Raw genomic sequence first — 15,779 nt, forward strand, 5'->3', positions numbered from 1 at the left:
GGAGGAAAATGTATGAAGAAGGGACACACGAGGAGGCTTTCCACTCTCTATCCTTTAGAATTGGGTGCTGTGTACGTGTAGTTACTATTCACATTTTGTGTGTGTGTAAAGACAATAAAAGTATAGTAGGATTTCCCCATGAAGATACATCAGTGTGTTTTCAAGCAGGCATCTCTCAGCTAATAAGATATTCCCTTAAAGGCATCTTACAGTTCGGATGGATCGCCTATCTTCATCGGGGTGTGACTCTGGTTCAGTTTTACCAGGCTAAAAAGTCAATGTATTTGAGCTTCCCCCCATTCCTTTGCTTTTCGGAAGGAAGGCTTCTGTAGGATGTGTTCTCAAAGTTACATTTATATTACTAATAAAGAGAAAGAGGAGACAGAGAAGACACCATTAGGACACAAACGTTTATGTGATTTTAGCCATTACAACAGTAGTTCAGAACGATCTCCAGTGTTACACGGGTGTCATCAATGTTACAAAAAGAAAAAAGGGACAGGCAACAGTGAAGAGCACCAGAGAACCAGCGACACCTAGCGGAGACCACAGACCATGCTTCTCTCCTTGCGTCAGCCCCCCTCCCGCTCACCTTCCTCGGCTTCCCTACCCTGCCTCGCCCGTGCATCGTGCCCTCAGGCCTCGTCCTCGCCCTCCTCCTCCTCGAACTCGCCCTGCTCGTCGGCCGTGGCGTCCTGGTACTGCTGGTACTCGGACACCAGGTCGTTCATGTTGCTCTCGGCCTCGGTGAACTCCATCTCGTCCATGCCCTCGCCCGTGTACCAGTGCAGGAAGGCCTTGCGCCGGAACATGGCCGTGAACTGCTCCGAGATGCGCTTGAACAGCTCCTGGATGGCCGTGCTGTTGCCGATGAAGGTGGCCGACATCTTGAGGCCGCGCGGCGGGATGTCGCACACGGCCGTCTTGACGTTGTTGGGGATCCACTCCACGAAGTAGCTGCTGTTCTTGTTCTGCACGTTGAGCATCTGCTCGTCCACCTCCTTCATGGACATGCGGCCGCGGAAGATGGCGGCCACCGTCAGGTAGCGGCCGTGGCGCGGGTCGCAGGCGGCCATCATGTTCTTGGAGTCGAACATCTGCTGCGTGAGCTCGGGCACCGTCAGCGCGCGGTACTGCTGGCTGCCGCGGCTGGTCAGCGGCGCGAAGCCGGGCATGAAGAAGTGCAGGCGCGGGAAGGGCACCATGTTCACGGCCAGCTTGCGCAGGTCGGCGTTGAGCTGGCCCGGGAAGCGCAGGCACGTGGTGACCCCGCTCATGGTGGCCGACACCAGGTGGTTGAGGTCCCCGTAGGTGGGCGTGGTCAGCTTCAGGGTGCGGAAGCAGATGTCGTACAGGGCCTCGTTGTCGATGCAATAGGTCTCATCCGTGTTCTCCACCAGCTGGTGCACGGAGAGGGTGGCGTTGTAGGGCTCGACCACCGTGTCCGAGACCTTGGGCGAGGGCATGACGCTGAAGGTGTTCATGATGCGGTCGGGGTACTCCTCGCGGATCTTGCTGATGAGCAGGGTGCCCATCCCCGAACCCGTGCCGCCCCCCAGCGAGTGGGTCAGCTGGAAGCCCTGCAGACAGTCACAGCTCTCTGACTCCTTCCTGACCACGTCCAGGACCGAGTCCACCAGCTCGGCGCCCTCTGTGTAGTGGCCCTTGGCCCAGTTGTTGCCGGCACCGCTCTGGCCTGCCAGGGGGAGAGTCCTCATAAGCCATTGATGATTGCATTACATTCCTCTTTACCTTAATCCCCATAATATAACCCAATGAGTCAGCCTCAGATAAGATTTTTTCAGGTTATAACGAAACTGGCTAGACATGAAAATACTCGGTCATGGACATAATATAAATAAGAAGGGTTAGGAACTGGGCATTAGAGATTCAAAGGCATTTAGTTTCAGCTCATATTAAGACAAAATCGACACACAACTCCATACTTTCTCTACGGCAGACACGCCCCTCCACCCTGAGCTGTCCAACATAAAATGACCCAACATGCCATCACCATGTCAGCCACTCACCAAACACGAAGTTGTCGGGCCTGAAGATCTGGCCGAAGGGTCCAGACCTGACCGAGTCCATGGTGCCCGGCTCCAGATCCACCAGGATGGCCCGGGGCACATACTTGTTACCTGTGGGGACAGAGCTGGACATAGACCTGCAGGCAGAGAGCTCTGAAGAGGAGGGCGTCTTGCAGGCACTGCGGTCGCCCCCAAACAAAGAAGGACCTGGGAGGTCTGGATTCTCAAAGGGACGCCCACTGGAAACCCGCAGTTAAAGAGCGAGAGCCCTAAATCGGTTAGTCCACCCTCCCTCCCCTCGGGCCACGTTCCCAGGGGCCACCTTCCTGGGGTCAGGCCCCCGGGGAGAGGGGGCGTGGAAAGACACTCACCAGTGGCTTCATTGTAGTACACGTTGATCCTCTCCAGCTGCAAGTCACTGTCGCCATGGTAACTGCCAGTGGGGTCGATGCCATGCTCGTCGCTGATGACCTCCCAAAACTGAAACGCAGAAAACGGTGGTGCTGAGCCACGCCCCACGGCGCAGAGAGGCGGGGACTCAAGGCGAAGCCCGGACCAGCCACCTTGCAGGGCTTCGGGGCAGCCCAGCCCGGCACAGCCGCAGGGTTTGCATTTTGCAGGGTCACTGGGTAGAAAATGGGCGTTTCCCGGGCGAACAGCTGCTCGCGGCAGGAGGTGGGGGTGTCTCGGCAACTGTAAGGCCGGCACTAGCGGCGGCGAGAGGCGGCGGCCGGGGCTCAAGTGGCGCCGAGGGGGTGGGAGGGGTAGAGGGACCAGAGGGAGCTGAAGCGGGGGGGGGGGGGGGGACGGGGCGATTTTAGATTCATAGCACATCCCGAGGCTTAAGGCGATCGCTCTCCTCTGACGATCGCTCCCCTCCTCCCCCCGCAGCTCGACTCGGGTTCCAGCGAGTAAAATCAATTTTCCCGGCGTCGGGGCCCCGCCCGTAGGCGGGCGCGCGCAGCCTTGCGGACACACCCGCGCGCTCTCCAGGCCCGCGTGCCGGGCTAAGCGAGGAGCAAGGAGGAAGGGGAGGCCGAGGGACCGGGATTCCAAACGAGTTACCGCAGAAAGTTAAGAAAGGTTCCTCCCCCGCCCCCGCCAAAGTCGCCTCCAGGTCCACGCCCCTCTCGGCGGCACAAAGCAGCCAGGAAAGTCTGCGTTCAGAGGGCCCGGGGCCTGCTCGGGACGACGCGCGGCGCCCAGAACCCCGAGGGCGTTAAGCCCGGGTCCCCGCCCCCACCCCGCCCCCGCCCCGGGGGTCCCCAGCGCCCACCTTGGCGCCGATCTGATTGCCGCACTGGCCCGCCTGGATGTGCACGATCTCACGCATGGTGCTAGCTCGCTTCTTCCGGCCCCGGTCGGCGTCTGGTCACTCTGTCCGTCCTCCCTACACACCCACGGCGGGGTCACCAGGAACGCGCTCGGGAACCGACCGGCTGAGAGCGCCTGCCCAGCGGGCTCGGCCTTTTATGCGAGGAGGCTGGGCCCGCCCGCGCAGGCCGCGCCCCCAACCCGAGCCCCCCAGTCCCCTTCGCGCTAGCTCTCTCCAGGTCCCGCTGACGTAATGCTCCGAGCCCCAGGGACCGTCCGGGGGGCTGGACTACGGGCCCGCGGCCAATCAGCGCAGGCTGGCGGACCGGCGAGGAGTGGGGGCTGCGGGGAGTGGGGGGCGGGGGGGCGTGCGCATTGTCTGGAACTGGAGGGGATGTGGAAAAGCTGGGCACTGAGAATTGGGGGTGGGGGAAGAGGCAAGGGTGACCCGTGTGGCAGGCCGGGTGTGTGTGTGTAGGGGGCAGGTGGCACTGGACGGGTGGGTGCAGGGGAACTGGAGCAGGTGGAGAGGCCATCAGGTGCGCTGGAAAGGAGGCTCTGTGCGCCGGGCGCTGGCAGGTGGTAGGGCTGGGTGGCGCAGGTTTCCATACCCGCGCGGATTGCGGCATCGCCTCCGCCAAGGGCGGGAGGTCCCTAAGCCACCCTCCCTGGTGAGACCACTGACCCTTTCCCCAACCATTAGAAGCCAAGGGCTGTCCGGCGCCCGAACCTCGATCACACAGAGTCTTGGGAGAGGGCAGGCGGCCCCGGGAGGAAGTCTTGCGTGATCAGGGTGTTCGGATCTGAAGAGCCGTGACCCAAGAGCCTCAGGGTGCCCTCCGCCCTCGGCCCTCCCCCCACCCACAGCCGCGCATCCTCTCTTTTGTCTCTGTCAAGGGCCTCTTGCTCCCTTTCTCTGGGGCGGCAGCATCGGGGGAGGGGCGACCTCGGCGCCTCCTTCGCCCTGCCCGACCCTCTCCGGGAGTCCATAGCTCCCCGACTGGTGCCTAGGACCCCTCCATCCCTTGGGTCGGCTTTTGTCCTTAGGAGTGGATGCGGTGGGTGTGGCTGGCCGCGCAGGGTGGACTGTCCAGCAGTCGGAAGAGGGTGGGGTTCGGGAGGCGGGGCTGCGGCAGAACAAAGAACTCGGAAATGTGTGGGTTACATCCCACAACTGAGTAGTTAAAAATCACACCCCAGGCGCTCTCCAGTCTGGGTTCGGTTCATCTATTGTCCATTAAGGGGCTGGGTTCCTCGGAGGTTCTCGCCTGAGCCCGCCGCTAGCATTCACATCTTCCACCAGGCGCAGGACCCCGAGGCGGCCACGAGGTCCTCAACCTTCGTGCTGCTGGTGCGGGTGAGGGACACGCCTGAAAACTGCAGCACCGCGAGGGAGAGGCCCCCCGAGACCCTGACACGCACACAGTGCGCGTGCGCAGAGGCGCAGCCTCACACTCCAAACCTGTAGTATCCAGGGAGTCCAAGGAGCTGGTCTCTTTGTTACCTTCGTGTGTGTGTGTGTGTGTGTGTGTGTGTGCGCGTGAGAAAGAGGAGAGAGAGCGCGCTGCAACCTGGCCCCCGCAGTTCCCTAGGTGAGGCGCCCCCTCCCCTACCCCGCCTCTTGACGGGTCATCTGGGAGGTGACGCGACCCCTTTTCATCCCCAGGCGAGAGGGGCCGAACGACCCGGGTTCCTGCGGCAGAGAGGAGCCCACAGCTGTTGCCCGAGACCCTCCCAGAACTGTCAGCAAACTGTCGCCGCCTCCCTTTCCCTCTGGGGGTGGAAGAGGGGCTTTCAAGCCACTTCCAGGGCACAAAGAGGGGCCGAGAGAACAAAAGCACAGCCGCCCCCGAACACCCATTGCGCCGGGACTGCAGCTCGGGGCAGAGGTTCCAGCCGCTGCTGCCGGCGTGAAGGTTGGGAGGGGTCGGGCGAGGGGCAGAGCAGCGCCCACGTGCCCTGGCTCCAGGGACACGGGGCCTGACGCGGAGTTTCTAATCCAGCTCCCACTGCTGCAGAGGGGTCGAGCTTGAGCCGTGTCAAGGGTCACACAAGCTAAAGACTCGGCTCAGGTCGGAGTCCCCGTTGCCGCGCGCCCAGCCCTCGGGAAGGTGACCGCGTCCAGGGGAAAGGGCGGTGGCTGGTGTCAGCACCTGGGGGTGGCGGCTCCCGTGGGTCGGAACCGCGGGGAAGAAGCCAAGCGGGGGCCGCGCCCGCCCCCCTAGTGCCGAGGCGCGCCGAGGTGAGCCCCGGCTGGGCCCAGAGGGCCGCCCGCGCGCCGCGCTCCAGGGGATCAGCTCCGCGCCGGCCGCCTGAGCCCCGCCAGCTCCCTCACCCAGCGGTTTCTGTCTCAGCTCCTGTTTCACAGGCAGATCTCCGCGGAGCGCCCGGGGTGGAAAGGCGTGTTCAAGATTTTGTGCATAAAGGACCCCTTCCTCTCGGGTTTCTTTCAGGGCAAGAGGCTTGGGGTAGGGCGAGGCTGGAACTCATCCTTCCAAAAGCCAGGATGCCCCTTGGGCACTCTGCGCTTTCGGCTCAGGATCTGCTTTCCCTTCATTCCTTTTGTCCACACAGTCCTGCATCCCTGCCCTTCTGAGCTGGCATTCTCCCTAACGGCTCCACGCCCCCTCCCCAGTTTGGCAGTGCGACACTGCGCATTGTAATTTGCACAGGGAGCTGGTTCTGCCTCGGAAGAGTAGGCGCTGATGACGGCCAAGTCTTTCCCTGAGGTGTTCGGTTTATCTGCCGACCCTCTTGCTCTTACCCCGTGTAGCTCCCACAAAAGAGGCTGGTGAGGGGCTTGGGGGGGTGGAATTCGCTCTCATTGGGTCCTCCAGCAGTTCTTTCGGTCTGTTTGTTACACATAATTGCTCTCCATCTAGGTCATTGTATATCAGACATGTAGGTGTCAGAATAAGCTGTTTCATCGTCACTTAACATGCTAGTCATTTAAGTGATGCGCCGCCATTTTCAAGTGCTCCCTTCCTGAGACCACTGTAAAAATAGCACCGTGTGAAATAAAATCCAGCTGTTGTCTTATGCAGGACTGGCTTGCGGCTGAGGTAAATAAGATACCCTCTAAGCTATTACAATTGTATTTGGCCTCACACTTTTCAGAGAATTTTCACTGGCAAATACTGGAGTGACTCTGCGCTTATCCCTTTCACAAAGAGTCACTGGGTTAATTTATTGAGGACGTCTGCTAGAAGGGGGGTATTACATAGCTGATTTGGTAGTGCATTTTTAAAGCATTGTTTTCTTAAAGCAAAATGTATATATTGACACAGACTGAAATTGCCAGCCTTCTAGCTTTCAGGTTTTCCCACTGCCTGCCCGCATTCACCACTTAATACACAGCTCGCAGCCTCTGTAGCCTGACCGCCAGCTCTGCAGCGGAGATGCACGCGGTTTCCTAGGCAACCGACACTTAGCCAATGAATGAAGAGGGATTGAAAGAAAGAGACTGCAAATCCATCATTATTTCCTTTTTCACTCTTCTCAATGCGCCCCAGTTAGAAATATTGGCAAGCTACCAACCCAAACGTTTATGTAAAGGAGTCAAATGCCGAGAGAATTGGGGCTAGGAAGGGGTCGAAGCCCTGTATTGTGACTGCGGGGAGGGGGTGGTGGAGGGGCTTCCTGGGACCCGCGGAGACCTGGGCTTTCTCAGCTTTGTCACTCCTCCCCCGCTGATGTCCTGCTGCCCCCCCCTTTCCTCCCAGGCCTGCCCTCCCCCCATGAGAACTGCCCCGTGCCCCTTAATCAAAGGGCTGCTGGGTGGGAGCCTCAGAACCCTCGTCCTTCCGCGGTCGTGGGGGCTCTGTGGGGACCAGCCGGCCCAGGTAACAAAAGACCGGAACGAGCAGGGCAAATTCCGAGGCGGTGAACGCAGGGCGACATTTGCTTTTGTTCCTCCGTGGGGCGGGCGTGTTCCCATCGCCGGCGCCCGCATCTGGGTTCACACGGCCTCAGCCCAGGCTGCGGGTGTTGAGTTTTCCGAAGAGCTTTGCCTTCTTTGTCCCACAAACGGCGGAGGGAGGAGGACCGCGGCTCCGCAGGGCACCGCTTCCCTTTTATAGGCCGTCTCCCCTCCCCCACACGATCTGGGATTTGTAAGATTCGTGGGCTGGGGGAGGGCAGGCCAGGGAACGCGGCTCTGTGCATCCTAGGAAAATGGCACTTATGATCCAGAGCCGGATTGTAGAAAACACCCTCCAGCGGACACACCGCAGCAGCGTACTGAGACCGACAGGTGCAGCCCATGAAATCAGGGAACGTGGGAACAAACGCCGTGTGAAGGGACTGCCGCGCACAGGAAGGAGTGCGGGGAGCCACGTTACCCTTTCCTGATCCCTGCCACATCGAGGTCCCTGCGGTGCGGCTCCCCCGCCCCCCAACGAAACTGGTCCCCCAGCGAGGGGTGCTCCCCGCTGTTTCTCTTCTACATCTGCCCCCTGGCCTTTGCTTGCCACATAAATAAAATGAGAACGTGTGTACTCAGGAGTTCCCATTGTGGCTCAGCGGTAACAAACCAGACTAGTATCCATGAGGAGGCAGGTTCGACCCCTGGCCTCACTCAATGGGTTAAGCATCTGACATTGCCATGAGCTGTGGTGTAGGTCCAGGCTGCAGCTGCAATTTGACCCCTAGCCTGGGAACTTCCATCTGCTTCCGGTGTAGCCCTATTTCTAAAAGCAAAAAAAAAAAAAAAAAGGATTCAGATCGATAGATACACACAAATGCACATAGTAACACTTTGCCTCTTGGATTTAGATGCCTGGTGGGCTTGTGCTATGTCTTCACTGCAGAAATGGGTCAGCTTCTGAGCAGGAACTCTTGGCTTCCCACGCCCAGCCTGCTTTGGAGTGGCCACCATATAGTCATGATACATTTTCAAAAAAATAATGCATTAGGAGTAACTCTGGGAGGACTCACTACCTCTTTCACAATAACCCCTAGAAAGGAAACTTATCAAAAGATTTGGATTCTCACATCTGCCCCAATGAATTGAAAGCAGAGCCTCAAATAGATACTAGCCCACTCACGTCTGTGGCAGCATGATTCATAGTAGCCTGAAGTGGCAGCATCCCAAGTGTAGACAGATGAATGTACAAACCAACCGTGGTCTACACATACGACAGGATGCTTCAGCCTTAAAGAGGAAGGAAATTTGGGCCCCTGCTACATCATGGATGAACCTGGAAGATATTAGGCTAAGGGGAACAAGCCAGTTATGGAAAGACAAATACTGTACAATTTCATGGATACAAGGTCCCTAGAGGAGCCGAATTCCTAGAGACAGAAAGTAGAGCGTGGTTACCAGGGGTTGGGGGAGGGGGAGTTAGTGTTTAGTAGGGACAGAGTTTCAGTTTTGCAAGATGAAGATTTCTGGGGAGGGTGATGGTGCTGGTTGCACGTTAATATGAGTGAACTTTTTTGGGGGGGGTCTTTTTTTTTTTTTGGTGGCACCCGAGGCTTATGGAGGTTTCCAGGCCAGAGGTCCAATTGGAGCTACAGCTGCCAGCCTACACCAGAACCACAGCAACACCAGATTTGAGCTATGTCTGCGACCTATATCACAGCTCATGGCAAAGCCGAATCCTTAACCTACGGATTGAAGCCAGGGATTGAACCTGCGTCCTCCTGGATGGTAGACAGATTCATTTCTGCTGAGCCACAACAGAAACTCCAATACAAGTGAACTTAATGCCACTGAACCACATGCTTAAAAATGGTTGAGGAGTTCCCACCATGGAGTAGTGGGTTAAGAATCCAAGTGCAGTGGCTTGGGTCTCTGCAGAGGTTAGGGTCTGATCCCCAGGCTGGCACAGTGATTGAAAGGATCCAGCTGTGGTGTAGGTCACAGCTGCAGCCCAGATTCAATCCTTGGCCATATGCCCCAAGTCTGGCCATTTAAAAAAATGGGGGAAGTTCAGTAGGTTCAGTGGGTTAAGAACCTGACTAGTATCCATGAGGATTTGGGTTCGATCCCTGGCCTCGCTCAGTGGGTTAAGGACCTGGTGTTACTGCAAGCTGCTGCCTGGGTCACAGATGCTCGGATTCCGTGTCGCTCTGGCTGTGGTGTAGGCTGGGAGCTGTAGCTCAGATTCCACCCCTAGCCTGGATTGCACTTCCAGATGCCACAGGAGCAGCCCTAAACAAAACAAAACAAAACAAAAACAATTAAATAAAAATAATTTTTAAAAAAATTTTAAAAAGGTTAAGGAGTTATCCTGAGGTACAGCAGGTTAAGAATCCTGCGTTGTCACTGCAGTGGGCTGGGTCACTGCTTTGGGACAGGTTTGATTCCTCATGTGGGCCAAAAAAGAAAAAAAATGGTTAAAATGACATGTGCATTTTACCACAACTAAAAATAAAGGATTAGTTTCTCACTGTCTACTAAACATCTAGTGGCATTCGATGTCTTGGTGCTAAGCTAGCACCCCAACTTTCCAATGATCGAGAGATAGGTAGATAAAGAGATAGATCAATAGGTCAACATTTTATTGATTTATTTTTTTTTAAAGTTTGCCTTTTAGGGCCTCACCTGCAGCATACAGAGGTTCCCAGGCTAGGGGTTGAGTTGGATCCCCAACGTGGGATCCAAGCTGCATCTGCGACCGACTCCACAGCTCATGGCAAGGCTGGATCCTTAACCCACTGAGGGAGGCCAGGGATCGAAGCTGCGTCCTCACGGATACTAGTCCAGTTCGTTTCTGCTGCACCATAATGTAAACTCCTAGGTCAATATTTTAAAAACCAATATGGGAGTTCCCATCATGGTGCAGCGGAAACGAATCCAACTAGGAACCATGAGGTTGTGGGTTTGATCCCTGGCCTCACTCAGTGGGTTAAGGATCTGGCATTGCCGTGAGCTGTGGTGTAGGCTGTAGACACGGCTCGGATCTGGCATTGCTGTGGCTGTCGTGTAGGCCAGCGGCTGTAGCTCTGATTCGACCCCTAGCCTGGGAACCTCCACATGCAGCAGGAGTGGCCCTAAAAAGACAAAAGGACAGAAAACCCCCACCAAAAAAGTCACATCAATTTCATCATTTATGGCTCCTTCCATGGCTCCTTCCTCTGGCCAGTTTGCACTGACAGTGGTGTCAGGGGCATCTCAGTAGCCCTGGATCAGGGCTCCCTCCTGCTCAGGCCTCTCCACAACTCCCTGTGGTTTAGTCAATGGTTCATGTTTCAGTCTATGGTCCAAAGTCTTAGCACAGATTTCTGGTCCCTCCAACCCTGGCAGCCTACTTCCCAGGGTTATCTGCCCCTCTGCCTCCACAGTACATTCTGGGAGGCTTGGACCCACCTACTGATGTCTGTAGGATGTGCTCCCTGAGCCTCTGAGTCTCCGCTCGTACTGTTCCATCCATCCGGAATGATCCTCTCCTCCTTCTGGTGGCATTTCAATTGTTCTTCATCACAGCTCGATTATCTGTGATTTCTATCCCTGTTGCCAGGAGCAACAGACAGCCTACACTCTGCTCTCCCAGGGGCTTCTTCACGTGGTAGTGCCAGTTCTCCATTTGTTACAGTCACCAAGCTTTTTCATGGCACAATTCCACCAGTTGAAACTGAGAACTCATTCCCAATATATGTATATTTATTTACCCACAAATTGCCTATATTTATTTTTATAAGCCCGTATCTCTAGTATGAGTTGTATTGTGAATGATATCAGAAGCTAATCAAGGAGTTCCCTGGTGGCTCAAAGGGTTAAGGATCCAGCATTGTCATTGCTGTGGTGCAGGTTCCATTCCTGGCCCAGGAACTTATGTATACTGTGGGTGTGGCCAAAAACAAAAAAAAAAAAACAAAAGAAGTTAATCAATATTTAAAATACACTTTTCTAGGAGTTCCTGTCGTGGCGCAGTGGTTAACGAATTGGATTAGGAACCATGAGGTTGCAGGTTCGATCCCTGGCCTTGCTCAGTGGGTTAATGATCCCGCATTGCTGTGAGCTGTGGTGTAGGTCACAGACACGGCTCAGATCCTGCATTGCTCTGGCTCTGGTGTAGGCTGGCAGCTACAGCTCCGATTAGACCCCTAGCCTGGGAACCTCCATATGCCGCGGGAGCAGCCCAAGAAATGGCAAAAAGACAAAAATAAATAAATAAAAATAAAATACACTTTTCTATATATTTTTTTTTCTTTGTCCAGCCACACCTGCAGCATATGGAGGTTCCCAGGCTAGGGGTTGAATCAGAGCTGCAGCTGCCGGCCTACACCACAGCCACAGCAATGCCAGATCTGAGCCATGTCTGTGACCTACACCACAGCTCACAGCAATGCCAGATCTTTAACCCACTGAGTGAGGCCAGAGATCGAACCCGCAACCTCATGTTTCCCAGTCAGATTCGTTTCTGCTGCGCCACGATGGGAACTCCCCTCCTTACTTTTTATGTTCGTATCACTAGTATCACTTCCCTTTGCAACTTTGTTGCTGTAGTGTTTTAAGCCCCTTGCCCAGTTGTGAGGACCTGTGGAGCCAAATCTAGATAATACGGTGGTTAGGCATCGTTGGTTCCTCCTTTCTGGGACTGAGTCTCGACACGTGACCACAGACTCAGCAGCCTGGGAGGCGCCAGCATCACTGGCGACATTGTCTTAATGCGCTGTTTCTTGATTTGTAGAAATAGTTATGGTTTCCTCCCACCCTGCACAGGCCACTGTCACTGTTCTGCCTGGAGACGCCACGTGAGATTACAGCTCGTTCCACAGACAGGCCCCTGATTCCCACGGGGTTTTGACACCTCGATGGCAGGAACCATGTCTTATTAGCCATTATACCTCCCACAGGGCCTGAAACTAAGTACAGACAAGCCATAAAGTATCCCCCAGTAAATCATATACCCCAGAGAGTCAGCAACCAGAGGACCCAGCTATTTCCAGCCCATGAGGAGCAGGTTGTTCTGCAGGTGAGCACAAAAGCAGTCCTTCTCCCAGCCGGTGGTACCGTCCATCCCAGAGGCTCTGCTGGCCCCGCGGGATGTGGACAGATTCCCGCTAAGACCACCTCATAGGGCAGAAAGCAAGAGGGGAGGGCAGCAGCTCCCTTGGAAGCAGTGCCCACTCGCTGCCTGTCTTCCATCTCGCCCGTTCATCCGAGACCTGAGCAGGAGGTGTCTTCATACTCACGCGAGGCAGCTTTGGAGATGAGAAGACGGCGCGGGCCCCACCCACCCCCACGGGAGGAGGGGAAACAAATGCAAATCCCATCTTTCATGAACTGAGGGTAAAGTACCAACCCTGGCGACCTCACTGGTAGGGAAAGAGTCCCGCGGGAAACCCAGAAAAAAGACCACGTCATTTAGGGAGGTGGAAAGGGAACCACAGGGGTCCAGACTTTTCTGAAACAACATCGAATGCTAGAAGATGAGAGAACAATCCTATCAACCTTCTGAGAACAATGCGCCCCAATACTTGTATGTGAGTATATTTCCTCTTACTTTTACAGGTAACAAATATTTTTGAACCTAGAAGAACTAAGGAAACGTAGTTTCTGTGAGTCATCTTGGAAAGAAAAAAAAGATCCCAGAGGATGCGGAAATAGATCCGAGAAACCTTGGCCGTCGGAGAGCATGTAACCTCTGAATGTCCCATGGGGATAATGGCGCCTCTGAAGGTCACCCAGACACAGACACAGAAGCCCTTCTGCTGGGGAAGTCCTGTTCCTTCAGCAAAGGGCATTGGAAATGCTTTTCCAAGTTGCTGGCGGGGACCCTGGCCAAGACCTGAGGCTGCCAGATCTTCATCAAGTTCCCTGCAAAGTGGAATTACTGCCTCCTTACAGGGAACTGTTTGTTGCCAGTTCATTCTGGAAGCTTCTCTGTTACACAGGGTAGAAGACATCAAGGGATGGAGCAACAGACGTATGAATGTTTAAAAATGCCCCATGACCGGAGTTCCCGTTGTGGCGCAGTGGAAGCAAAACTGACTAGTATCCATGAGGATGCGGGTTCCATCCCTGGCTTCGCTCCGGGGGTTAAGGATCCAGCGTTGCTGTGGTGGTGGTGTGGGTCTCAGATGCAGCTCTGATTCAACCCTTAGCCTTCCATATGCTGCAGGTGCCGCCCTAAAAAAGGAAAAAGCCACGTGAAAAAATACAATAAAAAGTCACATGTGAAAACAAAATTCTGAACAAACGGCAAGATTTTAGACAGAAGCACAAAGCGACAAAGGCATCTTTCGAAGGACTCGGGATGGAAATAAGAGTAAGTCTGAGGAGGTGAGTGGGGCTGAGGCATCTGGGGCTTGAAGAAAGGAACCAGATTACAGCAAACTATCCGCTTCTGTTGGATGGCTAAGGACAGATGCTGTGGAAAGAAACAGAACAAGCCGTTGCGAAGCCAAAACTCTATGGGAATATTACGTGTTTTAAAAAGGAATTCTGTAAAAGTCACAGAGGCAAAAAAAAAAAAAATGCTGTAATGAAGCTAAATTCATAAAGATTGAAGTCTAAACTCCATCAGGCTTACAAAGAAAATGACCAAATTTAGGCGTTCCTGCTGCGGTATAGTGGGTTACGGACCCAGCGTTGCCAAAGCTGTGGCTCAGATTTGATCCCTGGCCTGGGAACTTCCATATGCCATGAATGCGGCAAAACAAAACACAAACAAAACGCCCTCCAAAAAACGAAGATGACCAAATTTAAGAGGAGCATGGAGAAGTGTTGGTGGAACAGAAGCCCTCTAAGCTCGGTAAACTAACAAAACGTGAGCCCTCTTAGAAAGCCGCGTAAGGAGCCTCGCTTACAAAGAGAATGAAATTGAAGGTTTATATCCCTGCATCTTGCAGCTGAAGCAGAGACCAGTCACTGGGGTGAGATTATTTTAAAGACACAGAGAAGGAGGAAGATGACATCAAGCCGACAGACAAATCTCTGCTAAATCCTTTGTTTCCAACCTCCGCTGACTGGCGAGGGGTCAGCTGGGCATGACTTTTGGCCAAAATGCTGCTGGGGAATAACAGAGGGACCTTTGCAGCACCTGCAGAGATCCCCAACGACGCCTCCTCGGTAGAAATAACAGGGTTCTGAGAAAGCAGCTGATTCACAACCCGTGTAAACAGCCACCAGCTGCAGAGGAAGTGAAAACTTACCAGCAGAGGAAAGAAGACAGGCTGAACGAAGGGCCCGCAGATTGATCTCAGAACCCCCAGACAGGTCCTGGCAGGGAAGACGCGTGTGACTGCTGGGCCACTGTTGTCACTGGAGCGGAGGGTGCGGTGTGCTCGCCCAGGACAGAAATGCAGGCAGCTACACCTGTGACTTCTGGAGGTAACCCTCTTCTCCACACGCCTCTGCTCTGTGCCCAGAAGGCCTGGGCTCCCCAGCCCTGGACTTCTCTTAGGGAAGAGAGACACACCCAAGCGACCCACCCCTATGCCAAGGGGGTCACAAGAGGTTTCTGGAACAAAATCTGCCTCGGCCCTGGGCTCCAGGAGCCTCTTCATCAGGACACCCAGAAACCACTTCCTTTTTAGTGATAAGTGTCACCGTGACGCCGGTCGCGGGGAACCAGGACTTTCGACAGGAGGCGGAGGATGAGCCCGGGGTCCAGCTGGACACTTGCTCACCGTGGGTGGTTTCTGGGCCTCTGCGCCCGCTCCCGCCTCTCTCACTCCAGCCTGGCTTCCTCTCGGGATTTAGGGAATACTGCCCACTGGGAGCAGGCTCTCACGTGGCGTGAGGCCCTGCAGAGTCCCCCTTTTGAACCCAAAGCCCCCTCACCCCCACCACCCCATGCTCTGCTCTGGCCTGGCCACCGCCCCCATCCCAGAGCCAGGGGTGGGTTGCAAGATTCAGGAATGTCTTTAGGCTCCAGAGGTGACCGCGGCTGAGAGTCACAAGAAATCCTCAGCCTCCTCCCAGACCTTCATCCTGACCGTGAATGGACTGCTGCAAAAACCCCTGTGCCGAAAAAATCCATTTCTGTTGTTCTAGTTTGTCTTGAGTTCTTTATCTGCCCGGGCTGACCTGAGACTACGCACCTCCAGCCACGAATGCGGGAGCCTGGGCAGGTGCAGCACCTAGAGTCTTACCTGGTTTTTTTGGCTGCTGGAATTCGAGGAATTAGCCAGTTATTTTAAACGTTACGAAGATATGACGAAAATGAAGAAATACCTTTTGTACATAGTTTTAAAGTTCAAAAATGCTGTCGAGTCTCCTTAGGAGGGAGAAAGAAAAAACCCTTATTGTGATGGGCTGCCGTGTGGCGAGGCCGTCTCCGAATCCTCACTCAGGTAGTAACCCCCTCGCTCGGGAGCCCAGTGCCCCCGCATGACCACTTGGGGCCTGTTCCTTTGTACCAGCCGCTGCCTTTATCCTGCAAGCCAGCACTCTGCCACTTCGACAGGTGGGCAGAGGACAGGGCCTGGCGGGGCTCCCGAGGAGAGCGGATGGCTCTGGCCTCCTCCTGCAGGTGAAGCCGG

The 15,779-nt window shown here is 55.0% G+C and overlaps 1 protein-coding gene and 1 long non-coding RNA gene across 2 annotated transcripts; one reads left to right on the forward strand and one right to left on the reverse strand.

Moving 5' to 3' along the window:
- Positions 1–396: 396 nt before the first annotated feature.
- On the reverse strand, positions 397–3,474 carry TUBB2B (tubulin, beta 2B class IIb). The gene is made up of 4 exons (NM_001243434.1): positions 3,307–3,474; positions 2,402–2,510; positions 2,031–2,141; positions 397–1,696 (listed from the first exon to the last, which is right to left on the reverse strand). The coding sequence occupies exons 1-4, from the start codon at positions 3,361–3,363 to the stop codon at positions 636–638; spliced, it is 1,338 nt and encodes a 445-aa protein (NP_001230363.1). The 5' UTR covers positions 3,364–3,474; the 3' UTR covers positions 397–635.
- A 1,354-nt stretch (positions 3,475–4,828) lies between these two features.
- Positions 4,829–15,288, forward strand: LOC146401136 (uncharacterized). The gene is made up of 3 exons (XR_014809538.1): positions 4,829–4,936; positions 5,011–5,260; positions 12,805–15,288. It is a non-coding gene; the product is annotated as an uncharacterized LOC146401136 (long non-coding RNA).
- The last annotated feature ends 491 nt before the right edge of the window (positions 15,289–15,779 follow it).

The sequence above is a fragment of the Sus scrofa genome, chromosome 7, assembly GCF_054392235.1.
Source record: "Sus scrofa isolate SSC_HxYL_T2T_F1_AM1 chromosome 7, Sscrofa_HxYL_maternal_Yorkshire_Landrace_v2.0, whole genome shotgun sequence".
Lineage (NCBI taxonomy): Eukaryota > Metazoa > Chordata > Mammalia > Artiodactyla > Suidae > Sus > Sus scrofa.

Excerpts from the sequence above, each read along its gene's own strand:
- TUBB2B (NM_001243434.1), bottom strand. The coding sequence starts at position 3,363 with ATGCGTGAGATCGTGCACATCCAGGCGGGCCAGTGCGGCAATCAGATC. Across the intron at positions 2,142-2,401 it reads GTACTACAATGAAGCCACTG|GTAACAAGTATGTGCCCCGG; the intron begins GTGAGTGTCTTT and ends CTGTCCCCACAG. Across the intron at positions 1,697-2,030 it reads GCCCGACAACTTCGTGTTTG|GCCAGAGCGGTGCCGGCAAC; the intron begins GTGAGTGGCTGA and ends TCCCCCTGGCAG.